The sequence below is a fragment of the Choloepus didactylus genome, chromosome 8 (genome assembly GCF_015220235.1).
Source record: "Choloepus didactylus isolate mChoDid1 chromosome 8, mChoDid1.pri, whole genome shotgun sequence".
Classification (NCBI taxonomy): Eukaryota; Metazoa; Chordata; class Mammalia; order Pilosa; family Megalonychidae; genus Choloepus; species Choloepus didactylus.
In genome coordinates, this window is record NC_051314.1 from 107,879,581 (window position 1) to 107,897,695 (window position 18,115).

At 35.2% G+C, this 18,115-nt stretch overlaps 3 protein-coding genes across 8 annotated transcripts in view; 2 read left to right on the forward strand and 1 right to left on the reverse strand.

Moving 5' to 3' along the window:
• KRAS (KRAS proto-oncogene, GTPase) overlaps positions 1–7,737 on the forward strand; it is a 50,762-nt gene extending 43,025 nt beyond the window's left edge. For 2 of the 3 annotated variants that reach the window (XM_037845751.1, XM_037845749.1), the window contains one exon: positions 823–7,737. In XM_037845751.1, the coding sequence (XP_037701679.1) occupies positions 823–939 (117 nt within the window). In that variant the 3' untranslated portion in view covers positions 940–7,737. The remainder of the gene's footprint in view (positions 1–822) is intronic. The other variant, XM_037845750.1, reaches the window with a different exon arrangement.
• On the reverse strand, positions 4,652–12,412 carry ETFRF1 (electron transfer flavoprotein regulatory factor 1). 3 transcript variants are annotated; one of them, XM_037845753.1, is made up of 3 exons: positions 12,300–12,412; positions 6,708–6,795; positions 4,652–6,626 (listed from the first exon to the last, which is right to left on the reverse strand). In XM_037845753.1, the coding sequence occupies exons 2-3, from the start codon at positions 6,756–6,758 to the stop codon at positions 6,405–6,407; spliced, it is 273 nt and encodes a 90-aa protein (XP_037701681.1). In that variant the 5' UTR covers positions 6,759–6,795; positions 12,300–12,412; the 3' UTR covers positions 4,652–6,404. The 3 variants fall into 3 exon arrangements, with proteins under 3 accessions (XP_037701681.1, XP_037701682.1, XP_037701680.1); XM_037845754.1 differs by having other exon boundaries at positions 12,296–12,388; XM_037845752.1 differs by lacking the exon at positions 12,300–12,412 and adding an exon at positions 12,033–12,278.
• Positions 12,413–12,490: 78 nt separating this feature from the next.
• The window catches only part of CFAP94 (cilia and flagella associated protein 94), a 97,384-nt gene continuing 91,759 nt past the window's right edge, over positions 12,491–18,115 (forward strand). Inside the window, exons 1-2 of one of the 2 annotated variants that reach the window (XM_037848102.1) lie at positions 12,491–12,584; positions 16,455–16,472. In XM_037848102.1, coding sequence (XP_037704030.1) covers positions 12,582–12,584; positions 16,455–16,472 — 21 coding nt within the window. In that variant the 5' untranslated portion in view covers positions 12,491–12,581. The remainder of the gene's footprint in view (positions 12,585–16,454; positions 16,473–18,115) is intronic. The other variant, XM_037848103.1, reaches the window with a different exon arrangement.

Here is an 18,115-nt window from a genome sequence, read left to right on the forward strand (position 1 = left end):
CACCATGACAAAATGGAAAACTTTTAAGATACGATATTTGGCTTCATGTGGCTAGCTTTTGAATAATCTATTGTACTAAATAGTAACTAAAACAATAGTAAATAAAAGAGAATCTCCTCCAAATTAGTAAATTACCACACCATTCAAATGATTTGGCTAATTTCTCCACAAATCAGAGGGATTACAATTTTTAAAATAGTATATCTTGTTTTGGAATCACTTTAAGCCTTTTTTTTTTTTTACATAAAAAGTATATGAATTGAAACTATTAATATGTATTGTTTAAAAACTGAATAAATATTCAGATGTCATTTACTCCTTGGTAAAGTAATTAAATTTCATGGATTTGACTGAATCCCAACTCAAATACTATTATTGTGAATATTTATGAAAATATAAAACTAGTATATGCTTTCCTGTCTTATATGTAAAGTTCAGAAACTCAGGGATAATTGAGTGTAAACTCACGCACAAAAGCATGAACACATTTGGGTTTTGGTGACTGGGGTTTGACAATATGGAAAAATTAGTAGCAAATCTAATTCTTCTGGGAAAAAGTCATTTGTTCAGCATATCTAAGATTTGATGCCACTGATTATTATCTTTGCCTATTGTGAAATTCAGTGTTTCTGATTATAATGTTGACAAAATATCCATGAAGATCCTAAAAATTTGATGTATATTCATTTGCCTGAAGAGAAACATAAAGTTCCTTGTTCTTTGTCAGTATTAATGTTTCCCCTAGTAAAATATCCTGTCACCTGTTTGCCTCAAGTCAACATATATAAATATTCACATTTTAATTCTTTTTATATATTTCAGGGTGTTGACGATGCTTTCTATACATTAGTTCGAGAAATTCGAAAACACAAAGAAAAGATGAGCAAAGATGGTAAAAAGAAGAAAAAGAAGTCAAAGACAAAGTGTATAATTATGTAAATACAATTTGTACTGTTTTCTTAAGGCATACTTAAGTAAAAGTGGTAATTTTTGTATATTACACTAAATTATTAGCATTTGTTTTAGCATTACCTAATTTTTTTCCTGCTCCATGCAAACTGTTAGCTTTTATCTTGAATGCTTATTTTGAAATGACAGTGGAAACTTTTTTTCCTCTAAGTGCCAGTATTCCCTGAGTTTTGGTTTTTAACTAGCAATGTCTGTGAAAAGAAACTGAATACCTGAGATTTGTCTTGGGGTTTTGGTGCATGCAGTTGACTATTTCCTATTTTTCTTACCAATCGTGAACTTTGGTGTGAAACAAATTAATGAAATTTTCAAATCATCCTTATTCTGTGTTTTATCTAGGCACCTAAATGGATTTATTCCTAATTGTAACTTCAGTTGAGACTTCATAATTGGTTTTATCTAAACATTGAGGGAACACAAACTTATGAACTTCCTATAGATTCATCTTCTAGACATCATGTCCTAGAGTTGCAGATCAACCTTAATGAATGTAGTTACACTGTTCAAAAGGTTTCCTCCCCTCTTTCCACTGCTATTTGTCATGGTCATTCCCCCAAGAATATATTTTTTCTATAAAAAAAGGGAAAAAAAAAAAAAAAAAAGGGAAAAAAAATGCAAGGCAATGGAAAATATTAAAAGATCACTTACTTTCCTCATTAGATAAATTCCTATAAGACTCCTAATAGATTTTCTTGTTAAGGCAGACCCAGTGTATAATGAGAAGCATAGCAACCATCTTGGGGCTATATTTACATGCTATTAAATTTTTGTAATAACTAAAAAAAATTTAACATGTATAAAAAATACTCATAGGAATTAATTATAGTCTCCCTGTGTTAGACTGGTTTTTCTTAGCATGACTTGAAATCTTTTTTGAACTTCAGTCTTTGAAAATATTCAGTTCTGGTAATGATGTTAAAGATTACTTGGGCCATTTAGCTTACTAGATGTTAGAGAGGCCAAGGTTGCAAGTCCAGGCTCCTGTGTTTACCTTTCTTTGGTCTTCACTGCAAGTTTCACAGCTCTTAGACTGCATCTCTTTGGTCATCCAGTGTTGTGCAGTGGTTGGTTCAAAATGGGGACTAGGAGAGAGCTGGATGGTTCAGCAGGATACTTCTCACTATGTGGTAGTCCTGTTGACAGATCTGGAGCATCACTTTTGTTTCATTAAGGAACAGAACTTTTTTTTTTTAATTATTATTAAATGTTAACTTAAGAGTTGAGTTGGGGGGAATGGCAAGACTATTTTTAAACAAGATGTGAAAGAGTTTCCAAATCCCTAATTTTGGCCAGTTCTCTTAACAATGGCTAAAGTAACATTTCATAAACATTTTACAAGTCTGGTCCATGTTTAGGAATATCTAATGAATAAAAAATAGAAAAATTAATAAAATGATTCCTTCAATACATTTAAAATGTTACTTAATTGAAAATCTTTGAAGTGGATAGTGTGAAGTAAAAATATCTCTGGAGTAGGAAGGAGGAGACTTAGAGTCTAGTTATGTATGTTTTATCTCTCTGATTTTGGGCCACTTATACTATCCATTTCTTCATATTAAAATAAGTCATCTCAAAAGCTCTATTTAGCTTTAAAACTATGTGATTTACATTCAGTTTACTTAAGGATCCACCTATATGTCAAGCTTAGCACAACCTGTAATTTTTTTTTATCTTCAGTGCCAGTCTTAGGCAAAATTGTGCAAGAGGTAAAGTTTATTTTTGAATATTCCTTCTCCAGTTTCAGGATCCCCCTTGCCATATTATATCATCTTACTTGCCCTAGCCTTCCAGATGCTGCACAACTTGATGCTTTTTCTTCTAACATTTGTAATTCCCTTAACCTGAGGATTTATTGCTACAGTGTTATATCCCCTTGAAGTCTTCCCATCAAATCACATCAAAACGCCCCACATCTTATTTCCTCGGGGCTCAAAATAATCTAACAGATACCATAATGGGATTTTACTAATAGCCAGTTTTCAGGTGGTTGGAGTAGCAGTTTAATCTTCATCCTTTCACCATCATCTTTTAGGGGCCTGATCCAGTAGTGACTAAGATGGGAATTTTCAAACCTGTTATAAGTAAACAGAACCTTATCCAATGGAAGGAGAATTTTATAAAGTTAATCCTGAAAGAATTCCTTAAATAATCTACAACTAGGACGAGCCCTAGTAACAGTGACACATTCCATTGTTTAATAATTAAAATCTTTTTACAATGAAAAATACTTTAAAATTTAATTTATAAAGCTTATTTTTTATCAGAATTCATTTATTCAACAAATATTTTGAGTGCCTACTAGATGCCAGGCACTATGCAAGGCACTGAGGATGTAGTATACCCAAATAAGGAACAATCCCTGTTCTTAAATAGTGCTTATATTCTATAGTCATCTATAATATCTTAGTGAGGCATTTGGCACAGTGTTAACACCAGTGCATACTTCAGTTTTGCAAAGAAAGGGTTCGTCTCTAAAGTTTCTTCCAGTTCTAAAATGATTGTTTTGGTATGATTCAAATGACAACTGTTTAATCAAGCTACTTTATACAAATCACTTTACTTGTTTTAAAACAAATCATTGTTTTAAAGGAGTAAATGTGATTATATTGTTTTCTTTATTTGGCATAACTGTGACTATCGGGGCAGTTACAGTATCTATTAAATTTCATGTCAGTTAATATTAAAATTCCCAATATGTAATATTCCAATTTGTCTCTTTGTTAATTAAAATAGACTTTAAAAAAATTAAATATTGAATTCTAAAATAGCTGTATTTCGGTACAAATAAACAGGTGCCTGAAATAAATTCACAGAAAAGGAAATTTCTGTTCTGTTTAAAAATCAGTATGATTTCTGAAATGCTGTGCTAAACTACAGATTTATGGAACATTGTCTAAGTAAGGTATTATTAAGATTTATGCAGTACTTGCTCTTTCTTGTTTCTACATAAGAGAAAGAAATGGCCACAGTTCAAGAGTTGCAGTGTGTAACTGAGGGGATTTTTAGGACTCTTGAATTTTTGATGTAGCTGGGTAATTTTTTTCATAAGGCAGTGGTAATTATCCTTTATTTTGTGAATGTTGAATGGTTTGACAAAATGTTTGTTTTTGTAGAGATTTTAAAAAGGGAGTTAATCCTAGAAATAAGATAAATGTTATATAATTATTACAGCCTTAAAGATAAAAATACTTATTGAAGTTGAAAAAATTGCTAAAATACATAGTCTCAGACATTAATATGATTGCAGAAGAATGTAGCAGACGTATGTAGTATACTTTGAATGAATATTCCCAATTAGGAATTCTAGGTTCTATTTTAACTGAGTCACACTGCATAGGAATTTAGAACTTAACTTTAATAGTTTATCAAAACCTTTGCCACCATTGCACAATTTTGTCCTAAAAGATACAGAAAGTTTGTGAGGCATGTTAAGTTGCAGTTTGCACAAGTTCATCTCATTTGTATTGCAGTGATTTTTTTCTTGTATCCATTTTTCCAAACAATATATACACATTCAACTTTTTTGTTGGCAATAAAAACTATCTGAAGTCATTTCCATTTGTTAAAAAGCAATCTCTTGATAATTATAAAAGATTTTTTAACTTCTGTGTTAATATTGGGTAGCATGGATTCTGCATTGAGAAATTGAATTGCATACAGATGATAGCTGTAAATTCAGTCAGAATATGAAAATTATTTTTTAATTAGAGGAATAGTAGGTTTACAGAAAAATCATGCAGAAAATACGGAATTCCTGTTTACCTCCCCCGTTATTAACAGTTTGCATTAGTGTTGGTACCTTTGTTACAATTGTTGAATGAAAATTATTGTTTTCTAAAGTTATGTTCACATCAGTTCTTAAAGAAGAATCATAACTACATTAAGATATGTGTTTTAGTTTAATAGTTTTAAGTGCCTGTTTGGGATGTTAATAGGCAACTTAGGTAAGTTCAGGGAAAAAATTGTTATTATCTGCAGAAATGTCAATTACAGAGGGTTCCTACCATCCCTTTCTCCCCTCAAGAACTAAATGGGTTACATAATGTTTTTTCCAAAAGTTTCTAATTCCACTGTCTTGTGTTTTCATGTTGAAAATACTTTTGCTTTTTTCCTTTGAGTGCCAATTTCTTACTAGTACCATTTCTTAATGTAACATGTTTACCTGGAATGTATTTTAACTATTTTTGTATAGTGTAAACGGAAACATGCACATTTTGTACATTGTGCTTTTTTTTCTTTTGTGGGACATATGCAGTGTGATCCGGTTGTTCTCTATCATTTGGTTGTGCTGACCTAGGAATGTTGGTCATATCAAACATTAAATTTAAAATTGACCACTCTTTAATTAAAATTAACTTTTAAATGTTTATAGGAGTATGTGCTGTGAAGTGATCTGAAATTTGTAATATTTTTGTCATGAACTGTACTGCTCCTAATTGTAATGTAATAAAACTAGTTATGGTGACTATGATAGTGTGTATTTCTTGATGGAAATTTGAAACATTTGCCTTGCTATTGTAATGGAATACTTTATAAGCCATGCAAACTGTAGTACACTTGTGAATTTTTTTTTTTTTCATATTTTAAGTTAGAAAAATTCTTGATTTATGAGAGGTGTTGTGAACCTAAACGGCTTTAAGCATTTACTTAAACTTAAAACTCTATTAGGTTTTAGGTCCATAGCTATGTTAACTCATTTAGAAGATGCAAAACAAATCTGTCTTTATGACAAGAGAACAGAATAACATTATTACTTTTTATCAAAGAAGTTAACTGATACATAACAGGTGATTTGTTTTAAGGGTTAAAAGGAGCCAGCAGCGAAATTAATAACGGAATCAACTGAATAGGTATGTATCTAATGCCAGTCACTGGCAGGCTATTTCAAAGTCAGAAGTCAGTCTTACTCGATACATTTTATTATTTCTATGATTGCATTTAAATCATTACCAGGTGTATTTGTTTTGCAGTGAAACTTGAATATATGCTATTAATGTACCAAATTAGGTCAAAAATAAGTTACTCCTTTAAAAGTTAAAGGAAATAAATGTTTAAGAAATTATTTTGCTTAGTTAAATATACATTAGATGACAGTGTTCTTGTCAGTAAAATGGAGACATGGGCTAAAAATAATTGGCTAAAACCTAATAAAGTTGAAAAATATTCTTATATTTTCATTCCAAAATTGGGTATTCATTAATAAAGTTGTAATTGGTAGTTGGTAACATCATATAGCTAAATTACTATTGTAGTATTAAAACTGAGGATAGAGTGTTGCTGATAAAGTTAATGAATAAAATTAACTTCAGTTCAGTAAGGCAGCTCAAGTATTTTTTTAGACATGTATATCTTGCCCATTTTGAGTCAGAATTATTTAAAAATATCTGGCATTGATAAACAGCTGGCACTGATTTTCAGCCAAATTATAGTAATAATCAGTTAGTTTTGTTGACATCTGAACAATAGCGTTGTTTCATAGCTCTGTATTTTCTAAGAAAATATAAGGCTTCTAGCTCTTTCATTACAAATTCACCCCGTCCAATAAGTTCTTTGATCTTCTCTGGGTCTTTCACATCTTTGTTTTTAAGGAAAACATTCTTCAGACGCCTTTTAAAGTAATCTGCTCCTTTTGGATAGTCTCTTCCAAGATACAGCAGCTTAAAAAGAAAGATTATATATTTCTAAACAATCATGTCATACAATAACATATTTGTAAAATTGGCAACATAATTACTTACATTTTTATAAAGATTCAGTACTTCTCCTCTTAAAGAATTGGCCATTTTCATTTATCATGGAAAGTGTCCACTTTTATACATAGCATACCTGATGGAAAGGAAAAATGTTTGCAAATGACTGCATTGTAGCCTTAAGAAAAGAATCAAAGAAAAGGACTGTACAAATTGGGAAAATGGTTAACTTTTTTGCATTCAATAAATATGAGTACTTATTTTCTAGGCACTGGGATATGGCTATGAATATGTCAGATTAAGATACCTAGGTGATACTAACATTTCCTAGGGAAGACGTAATTAGCATACAAGATAATTACGAATTGTGTGATAAGTCATGAATGAAATAAGGTAATGAACGGAAAAAATGGATCGTCAGAGATAGATGTATAGGTGTACCTCACTTTATGCCACAGGGAATGAATTAGAGCTAGATATCAATCCCAGCTGCATAATGTTGTACAGGTTATGTAACCTTTCTGAGCCTGATTTCCTTATCATTGAAAGGAAGATTTTGTTTACCCTGCTGTCTCTAGGCAAGGAGGACAGTGGATCATCAAAAAGAGTACTATCTTAAGAGAGGGTGAAGACTAGGAAAACCTAGCTGTGTGAGTCAAGCAGGTTGGCAATTAATAGTAGATTGGGAAGTAAGATTGCTGGTTAAGAGGCTAAGGGAATAATACATAAGGGGGTGCATGGGGAGCAGGCAACATCCAGCTGGAATGATCATGCTTTATGTAATTTGTTACATGCTGCTAGGGAGAGGAGGCTACTTAAAAGGCACCATGATGGCCTAAACATAGAAAATAATGCCCACTACTTACTATGGTTGTGGGGATTAAATCATAAAGTTCCTAACACCATAAGCTTTAGTTTACACTAGGCACAAAGTAAATATTAATGTTAATTTATAATCTCCCTTAAAATTCTACAATTCCCATTTTTACCAATGAGCTAATTTGAGAAAGCAATTTATACATGTTTATATCCCTTGGTAACACAATTTATTTTGAAATAATTTTTGTCTTGCAGAAAACTTGCAACACTAGTAGTAATATTTTTCCTAAACCATTTGAGAATAAGTGGACAGACCACTCAAATCATATGCAACTGTAAACAAAGCCTAACAAAAACAGTAGTTGGTACTTGGAGAGCAATTTGAACCACTCAGATTGCTCTCAGCATAGCTGCAGACTATCATGGTGATGTTTAAAATGCTCAAAAATAAGAGTAGAGTAAGAGTGGAGGATTGGGGGTCAGGAAGGGATCAAAGAGGGGAATGAGGAAAGTTTGGGGCATAATGGATGTTTATTATCTTGACTGTGGTGATGGTTTCATCAGTGTATACATATGTTCAAAAAATTATGAATTTAAATAAATGCAGTTTATTGTATGACAATTATACCTCAATAAAAACTATTAAAAAATTCTAGAGTAGCTCATTCATTGCTGTTGGCAATGTGAAATGGTACAGCTGCTGTGGAAGACAGCTTGGTGGTTCCTCAGAAACCTAAGTATTAAAACTACAATATGATTCGGCAATCCCACTACTTGGGTATATACCCAAAAGAAGTGAAAGCAGGGACTTGAACAGATGCTTCATACCAATGTTTATAGAGGCATTATTCACAACTGACAAAAGATGGAAGCAACCCAAGTGTGTCCCATTCACCAGTGAATGGAGAAATAAAATATAAAATGGACTATTATTCAGTTGTAAAAAGAATGAAGTCCTGATACATGCAACACCATTGATGAACCTTGAGGACATCATGTTGAGTGAAATAAGCCAGACATAAAAGAAAAAATATTGTATGATCTCACTGAATTGAAACAATTAGAATAAACAAACTCATAAAATCAAAATCTAGAATATAGGTTACCAGGGGATGGGTGGGGATAAGGAATGGGAAGTTAAGGCTTAAAATGTTCGGTGTTTCTACTGGAATGACAGAAATGTTTTGGTAATGAATGGTGATGGTAGTAGCACAACATTGTAAACATAATTAACAACACTGAAATATATATATCTGAATGTGATTAAAAAGGGAAATGATAGATTGTATATATGGTAACAATTTTTTTTTCCAAATCCCTGGAACTACACACTACAGTGAGCCTTAAATTAATCCATGGACTGCAGTTAACAGTACAATTATTAAAATGTGCTATTATCAGTTGTAACAAATATTCCACACCAGTGCAAGGTGTTAATAATAGTGTAGTATATAGGAATCCTGTATTTTATGCATGATGGTTCTGTAAACCTACAACTTCTCTAAAAAGAAAAAAAATCTAATGACATGCCAAAAACAAAAAAAAAATAGAGTAGAACGTGTAGAGCTGGGAGATGCTGAGATGCACATAGAAGTAGAGCTCTAACCATGGGGCTGCCAATTAGCGGGCAGGGTAGATGGCTCAACCTGCCACAAGTCAGTAGCTGCACAGATATGCAGGTATGTCTTTCTAGGAGGGAAGCACTGAGTTTTAAATACTCTTCTACATTTTCTTAAAATAGAGCTGAAAAAAGGCTCCTCCTAACAATGGAGCACCTAAGCAAAGAGCTTTCCCTTTCTTGCTGAAGTTCATAAATCTGCTTTTCTGGCTCCCCTTTCTTAAGGAAAAAAAAAAATTTTAAGAACCAACATTACTTCCTCATATAATTCCCCTATATACTAGTAGCCTATGACCTAATTCACACAAGCATATAATGTAGCAGAACAAACTTTTTCTAAGTTCATTAATAATCACTTAAAGTTTTCTGTTTTCCCCCAAATTGCTTTTTTTCTGCTTTTGGTTTGTCACTTTTGAGCTTTCCTAAAAATTTGGTAATTCTTTTCTGTCCACTCTGAAGAGAGAAGGAACAACAAAAAACTGTTTAGATCTGCATACATGGTTGAAACTTGTAGATTTTGAGCTTCACTTAGGTGATCTGCGTGGGCCGTTTACAGGAAGCTCTGATGTCAGTATCTTTGATCTTTCTTTATAGGCTAGTCAGATTCCCCCCAGAAGTGCGTGCCAATCTTCTGAGGGTTTGCCTATTAAAAATTAAAAGGTGGAAGAGGAATGGGAGCCTTGCATTCAGGATTATGTATGCCTAAATTTGCTTAATTCCCATTTTCAGTGTGGTTCTCATGTAGTCAGTAGTATGCCTAAGGACCTCCCAGTTGAGAGACTAGTTTCAGTTTATCCAGAAATAAATCTCCACTCTTTTCTGGGAGTGATGAAGCAGTCACTTAGAGGTGTTTCTCAAATAGCTTTCACGTGGTCCTCTTTAATTTACTTCATTCTTCATTCCCAATTCCAGAGGCCCCTGTGCAGGTGTCTTTCCAAAATTCTGTGGTATAAAATAGGCTTTTCTGGTGTGCTAAGTCACATTCATCCATCTGTTTCCCAGCTTCCAAAGTTTTATTATTGTTATCTCTTCTCTCATCCTCCCCATTTATTTTAATATTCCTTTACTGAAGATATAGGGGAGTTGGGGAAGGGGATGGATTATATGGGTGGGTGTATTTAATTTGCTATGTTAACACCTAATTTCATTTTTAAAAGCTTATTTTTTATTTTTTGTTGAGAACCATTTCCAGTGTGATTTAACCTTACTGAAGAAAGGCTTTTAAGAACCATGTACTTTTAAAATAATTCTACACTAAATCTACATAGATGTAATTCAAATGACAAATTATAGCCTATTTAATTCTTGGCAAACGGCAACTTCATTTAACTCATAATTTAGGATTTGTGAAAGTTTTATAGGGACCTGGATTAATTGTCCTTTTTACAAATTATGCATAATATAAGATTTGCCTAGCTTAAAAAAGTAGATGGTAAATTTGTCCAGTTCTTTGATGTGCTAATTAATTAATTTAAGGCTGTTTATTATTGTACAATTGACCTTCAGGCATTTTGGTTTATTTTAGTCAATGGGGGAAAATAGGTCTCCTTGGGTTCACAATTTATTGAACAGTTTACCCCTGCATGAGGTCACTGAGGTTGTAAAGAGCCACACCACTTAGGGATTTAGAGAAGCCCCAATCATTCTCCAAACTAGCTAGGCCCCAAAAGCTTCACACAACAATGTATTTCAACATATCTGTCAGCATCAGAGGGCACGTAATTAGGTAGGTGACAAGAGACTTTGCCCCTAAGGCTGGCACACAGCTTGGACCAGGCCTAGTAGCCATATTATAGAAATGAGTGGAAGATGATTACATGTTCAGAAGGGGCAGGTACTATGCTTGTCTGAAGATTAAAGAGGAGAGAAGAGGACATGAGCCTTCTTACCACTTGTGAGAGGTACACCAGAAGAGAACCAAGCTCACTGATATAATCTCTTGTCATAGTGAACCCTAGAACATAATCCAGTCTTGGAATCTAACACATCCAGAGGAATTCCTCCTCCCTAGGAAGGAGGGTGATAGAGTGAGAGCTTGAGCAAGTCCTCTCCCCCAGAGGCCCACCATTTTAAGGTAATTTGGGATTATCATAACACCCCCTTACACTCATTAATCCTAGTTTGTGTTGACTGAGGTTTTGTATCACAAACGGTAGTTTTCTTGAAAAACTAATTTAAAACAAAAGCTTACCTCCATTCTAACAAGCTATGGTAAACTGAATCAGAATTCTATGAAGTTGACATCATGTTTTTATCTTGTTACTAGGAATTTGGAGGTGGGATGTCGAAACTATTACACAACTAGGATTACTGTTACTATGGGATTAACACTAACCCACAGTCAAATACAGCTCAGTTGGTACTACTTATTTATAATAATACTTCTAGTCTTTGAAGCTGGAAGGGGTGGAGCATCATAAATTAAAATTCAAGGGTGGGAATTTACTGCCAGTCAATTTAAAATATTTCAGATCCTGTCATGCTAAAACAGGGTTTACGTCCTAGAATGATAGAGAATTCATTTGGGCTTTGAAAGGAAAACTGCCTCACTTAACGTCTTCTAGTTTTCCTGTTGGTTTAAGGTGCCAGTATTTTTTCACGTGGGGAGGAGACTGCAATCCTGAAGCTTGTGCTCTCGGTTAGTACAATTCCTCTGTGACCTTGGGCAAATAACTTTTTGAGTCTTGCTCGGCCTCAGCGACCTTCATTTATAAGGAAAACTTTACCCAGGAATTGCTTCAAATTATTTCCAATTCTTGTTTAGGGCTGATCCTAGGCAAAAGGGCATATACCTTGCACAACAAAATTTAACAATCCCATGTTTAACCTGAATGTCATTAACACCAAAATAACCAACCCTTTTGGAGCCAATTTATTTACTTCTTTATCTAAAATACCGATTAATTGTAAGGACGCATGCTTTCTACCCTGCTGACCTCAACCGCGGTGATCAAGGCGGCTGACCCGGTCCAGGAGGCCTGACCAAATGGAGAAACCGGCTGCCTTCCTTCTCGATACCTTCACAAAAAAGATTCTCCCCAACACACTCTAAGAAAATAGTGAGGGCGAGAGACTGTCAACGTCGGAAGAGGCTCAGAAACTCTCCCTTTTTACTCCTCACATAGAAAATACTCAACCGACCCTCCCCACCCCCGACCCAAGGATCCGGAAAATAAAACCCTCGGGTGGCTGCACTCACGCACTTTCCGGCAGTCACCGCCACAGCCGTAAAAGCTTCCGACAGCTTCGACAACTTGGGCGGTCAACCGCAAAGCAGGTGGAAGTGGGGAGATCTGTTAGGAAAGAGGGCGGGGCGCCAACAGGAAGACTCCCAGCGCGCCTGCGCTGACTGATTAGGGTAGCACTGCCCTCTTTCACTGGGGCACAAGAGGGTGGGGCCCGTCGCCTTGACAACTCCGGAGCGTTTAACCTCACAGCTCTAAGCTCAGACTTGCCCCGCTGCCGAGGTTGCTGCTTTCTGCATCATGGTGAGCAGGGAGAGTGGGGGAGCCAGGTGAAGGGGCGAACATTGGTTCTGCTTTATAGGTGTTAAATGATGAAATAAAGGCCCGTCGTATTTTGGGGGGATGGAGCGGGTAGGTTTAGGAAAGAACTCGTACCCTGCGGAGGGTCGGCCCTCTCCTTGCTTTCCGGTCCTGGGTGGGAGTCCCAAACCAGTTTCGGCAAAGGGGTGGGGGTGACCAGTGCAGTCTGCTGGTACCCTTATCTTTCATTGTTGCTAAACTTAAAATTTGGTCCCAACCTTCGATAATGATAGACTTTCCCGTTAAATTGCCTTTTTTGTTGCAACTTGGCAGAAATTTTTTTATGGTACAGCAGTAGTTAATTGAAAGCTAACGCAATTTATCCCACTTCGAAAAATTATTTTATATGATCCAAAGAAAACAACTGCAACGGACAATGTTAAACAGGCAAGGATGACTATACCAGGTAGAGAGTAGAATTCAGCTCCCTGGAAACAAAGGATAGCAGGCGTTTTTAAGTACTGGGCATGTGTTGGATGAACAGCACTGGAAGATAGTTTAAGGAGGGATAGTCACTGTTATGTGTGAGTGATTTACTTAGATTGCAATTAGAACAGTTTGGTTCACCCAGATGGGTGAGGGATTTATCAGGTTGTGATTAAGAACACTTGCTTCCGAATGGTTTCCTTTGCGGTAATTAGGCCACCCAGAGTCCATAAGGGCTGGGAGAGAGGAGGGAGATCAAGAGCTACCCAGTTAGGAGTTTCTTGAGCGCTGGAGTAGCCAGGGTAAGAGGGACGGGAGCGGGAGGTTGGGGATAATTTTGATATTTAGAATATTTAGGGTCTGAAATAATCTTTTCTCCTTTTTTTTCTCTGCCCTTCTAAGGGTTGCAAGATTAGTTCGAAGGTAGTTAGAATAAAAGAGGGAGTGGGTAGAGGGGACCAGGAGTAAGGCTGGCAGCTTGGTCAACAGAAAGAAAAACAGTCTTGGTCAAAGGTTTTGTGATTTAAGGTACTCAGACTGCCTTGCATTTATTAAATATGATAAAGTGTCTCATTTTGCTTTATCTGCCCCAACTCAAATGTCATATTTTCTCCAAGTAGAAAGACAGGCCAACATGTCTCACTTCACATTTTCTTAAATGTTATTTCCATCAAGATGTCTTCTATGATAAAAACCAGAGGTAGCAGAGAATGTAATTACTTGGTTAATTATTAATTCCTTAATTAAGGAAAAATGGAATGCATTCTTAGTGCTTGGCACTGGGCTGGAAGCTAAGGAAAGATGAAAATGGAAACCCTGGTTTTGGGAGTCAGACTAAACAAATTTATCACACTGCTTTATAACTTTAACAACTGAAGTATATATAATTGGGTAACAAAAGCAGGAAATGATGACATTTGGAAGGTCCAGAAGGGAAGAGAGGTGGTGTTCAAGCTGTGTTTTAACGTGAATTTGAGTTGACCATTGATGGTAGGAACAAATATGGAGTGGAGAGTATTTCTGGCAGGGAGAACAGAAGGCTAGTGGTCTTTAAGCAGACTTAAGATTGCTGATAAATTGGGGAACCTTAATCAGCACCTGTTTGTTATTTTCCAGTGGGTACTTAGGTTCCTTCCTTTTAGATCCTTCTAGCGATGTTTCCCAAAGTGTAGTCCTTGGAACATTTGCTTCTAGCACACCTGGAGTACTTGTTAAAATAGCAAATTCCTGGAACCTGTTTCCAATCCAAATAACAAGAAGGTTATGAGGGGGAGAAGGAGCATATATGCTTTTAGTCCAAGAATATGCATTTTTAATAAGCCTCCCACGTGATTCTTACTTTGAGAACTACTGTATTACTTGATGGCACTTCTTATGATTTACAGGAGGGGTGACGATCTCTACTTATCCCAAAGCTGTTTCACGTTAAAAGCAGTAGTGAGAAAGTGTTGGGTACTACCAGTTTAGAAGGCTGAGCCCTCTATCTTGGGGCTTGCCCTTAGGAAGCTTGTTACTGCAGAGGAGAGGCTAAACCTGCTTATGACTGTGCCTAAGAGTCACCCCCAGAGAACCTCTTTTTTGCTCAGGTATGGCCCTCTCTCTCTCTCTAAGCCAGCTCAGCGTGTAAACTCACTGCCCGCCCCACTATGTGAGACATGACTCCCAGGTGATGAACCTGGACCCAGCATCTTGGGATTGAGAAAGTATTCTTGACCAAAATGGGGGAAGAGAAATGAAACGAAATAAAGTTTCAGTGACTGAGAGATTTCAAATAGGGTTGAGAGGTCATTCTGGATGTTGTTCTTATGCCTTATATAGATATCTGTTTTTAGTGTATTGGAATAGGTAGAAGGAAATACCAGAAAACATTGAACTGCAACCCAGTAGCCTTGATTCTTGAAGACGATTACTTAACTATGTAGCTTACATGGTATGACTGTGCAGTTGTGAAAACCTTGTGGCTCACATTCCCTTTATCCAGTGTATGGACATATGAGTAGAAAAATGGGAACAAAAATTAAATGAATAATAGGGAGAATGGAGAGGATGAGATGTTTTGGGTGTTCTTTATTTGTATTTTCTTGTTTTTATTTATTTTTAATTTTTTAAAATTTTTATTTTATTTTTGGGGTAATGAAAATGTTCAAAAATTGATTTGGGTAATGAATGCACAACTATATGATGGTACTGTGAACAATTGATTATATACTGTGGATGATTGTAGGGTATGTGAATATATCTCAATAAAACTGCGTTAAAAATAAATTAAAAGATGAAAGCAAATATATAGAACAACAAAAAACAACAAACAAAAAGGCAGTGGTGAGAGATGGCAATTTACCCATCTTTAAAATGTGGCTGCTGGAGGATGGGGACAATGCAATTTACATATTCTGCATATTACTTATATCACGATGGAAGTATATTAACTATTAATTGATAGCAAATATGATAGTAAAAATAGAACCCAGATGTATTGTCTCCAGTGCCTCAGAGGGTCTTGTGTGAAAACCATTAATAAATAGTTGCTGAATGAGTTAATGAAACACATGCAACTCTTCAAAAGATTTAATATACTGATTTGTATTAATTTTAACATTTATATTTTATACAATGATAAATATATGGCTCAAACCAGTTTTTCTCATAGATAGCTCTTCAAATGTGGAAAACATATAATCTAAAGGTCACAGGATTTCCAACAAATTCCCTACCAGAAATATGAGGCACATGGGCCTAATCAGGAAACTACAAGTGGTGTTATTGAAAAATATTTGTAATCTTAAATCTTTATTGTAATACCGTGCTTTGCAAAATAATTTCCAGAAACTAGTGGATCTGCTTTAAAACACATTGCTGAAAAGAATCTTCATTTTGTTACACCTTGCCAGTTTTAGACAGCTATGATTCCCTTTCTATAAAAATCAGCAATCTAACTGTACTGAGAGGTTATTTCTTTATATGATATCATTCCCACACTTGCAAATTTGATATTAGTACCAATAATAGTCAATGATTTGTTGTTATTTGGAGCTCTTTAAACTTGTGCCTTGACTGGCACACTATTTAGTGATAAGGCATTTCATTAAACATGGATTATTGATTGGTCATAAGAAAAAGTCTAAAATCTTATAAAAGATGCTTCCGTGGATGAAGGATCTTAGTTTTTTAGACTTGCTTGTAGTTATGTCTGAGCTCTTTTTTTGAAAAACTTTTTTATTTTGGAATAATTTTAGATTCATAGAAAAGTTGCAAAGATGGCACAGAGAGTTCCCTTATGTCCTTTACAGTTTCTGCTAATTTTTAACATCTTACATTACCATGGTGCTTTTGTTAAAAGTATCTATTTTAACAACTTATCAATATTTTTGTTTTTCCAACTTTTAGGGTCCCAAAGCAATAAAGGTAGGTACAAATTATTTTCTTAAAATAGTTTTCTAAGCTTAGATTATACCATCAGAATTTTAAAGCGTTTTTCTAATTAGTTTTATTATAATTTTATAGAGTTTGCAGAGCTTTTTAAACATTAATGCTATTTAAATCATGGAACAAGCCTTTACAAAAACAGGACAAATTTCAAATTTGCTTTATAAGAAGAGATTTCCAGCTTCACAAAAACTTTTAAAAATAGCCTTTAAATTTCTGCTTTTGTTTAGATTTGAGGATTTGCTTGGAAAAATGTTGACTAAGAAACCGCTTTTCTTCAGTCCAGATAAACACATGACAATTGAATTATAAAACCTAATGTGATTTAAAGAGACCCGTAGGGCAATATGACTTTAAATGGGTTGCCTGGTAACACATACTTGACTTTTTGTTTGGTGTAGAAATTTGAGATCAATAAAAGATTATGTATCTAGAATGCTCTTTCCTCCTCTTCACCTTGCAGACTTACACTTCAAGGCAAAAATTATGACATCTTGGCTGGCAGCCCAGCTTTAGCCCACAGAGATAGTCTGTTTGGCCTAAAAAGTTTTGTTTTAAATTAGTTGCCTGACTAATTTCACACAAAAAACCTGATTTCCTTGTATTCTTGAAAAATTGGAAACCTGCTAGGCAACAGGTGCTAGAGCTGAGTAGCAGCAACCCACTTCAGTAGTGTATGTACTCTTCAGTTTGCCACAGTCCTCACCAGGACCAAACCTGTTATCTCATTTACCTGCCTGGTCCCAATAGGCATTTGGATTTGGAATGCCTGCTTTAAGGCATATCTCGAAGTCACTTCTCTGTAAATCTTCCCACCATTTTCTCTTGCGGAATCAGTTATACTCTCTGTGTTCTCACATACATCATGACAGCCCTTATGTCATTGTGGTGTAATTGTTTATAACTCTAAGCTGTGCGAGGTTGAGAGCATGCAATAATTATTTTTATGTCCATAGCATTTAGCATAGCATTTAGCTTGGCACCTAGTAGCTATTCAATCAATATTTGTTGAATGAATATGTCATTCATTTCCCACAAATGGGAGCTTCCAGAACTTCCATTTTCAGTTAACAGTATTGTGTCTTATTAATTCCAGGATACTGGTCTTTTCACACTTTCACATCACTGAAATGGAGATGTATCTTACAGTTTATGGCATCTTAGAATCATTATAGGACTGGATTGAGATCCATTTTTTCCACAGAGGATGTTTGCTTCTCTCAGTCACTTAGGCTTACTACCAATCTGATACTATTTTAAATTAAATTCTCTGCTTAAAAAAAATAAATAAACTTCAGATAGCTTTGAATTAATAGAAAATCTTACATAGGGTTCTAATGTGTTGCCTATGGTGCCCCCACAAAATTCATGTCCACCTGGAACCTGCAGGTGTGACCTTATTTAGAAATAGAGTCTTGGTAGATGTAATCAAGTTAAGATGAAGTCATACTGAATTAGGGTGAGCCCTAAATCCAACGTGACTGGTATCCTTATAAGAAGAGGGAAATCTGGACACAGTCACACGGTGAGCACACCGTATGACATCATAGGCAGAGACTGAAGATGCATCTACAAGCCAAGGGATGCCAAGGACTTCCAGCAACCATCAGAAGGCAGAGACA

Coding starts and splice junctions, on each gene's coding strand:
- ETFRF1 (XM_037845753.1), bottom strand. CDS start 6,758: ATGAAAATGGCCAATTCTTTAAGAGGAGAAGTACTGAATCTTTATAAA. Junction 6,627..6,707: donor TACTGAATCTTTATAAAAAT/GTAAGTAATTAT, acceptor TTTCTTTTTAAG/CTGCTGTATCTTGGAAGAGA.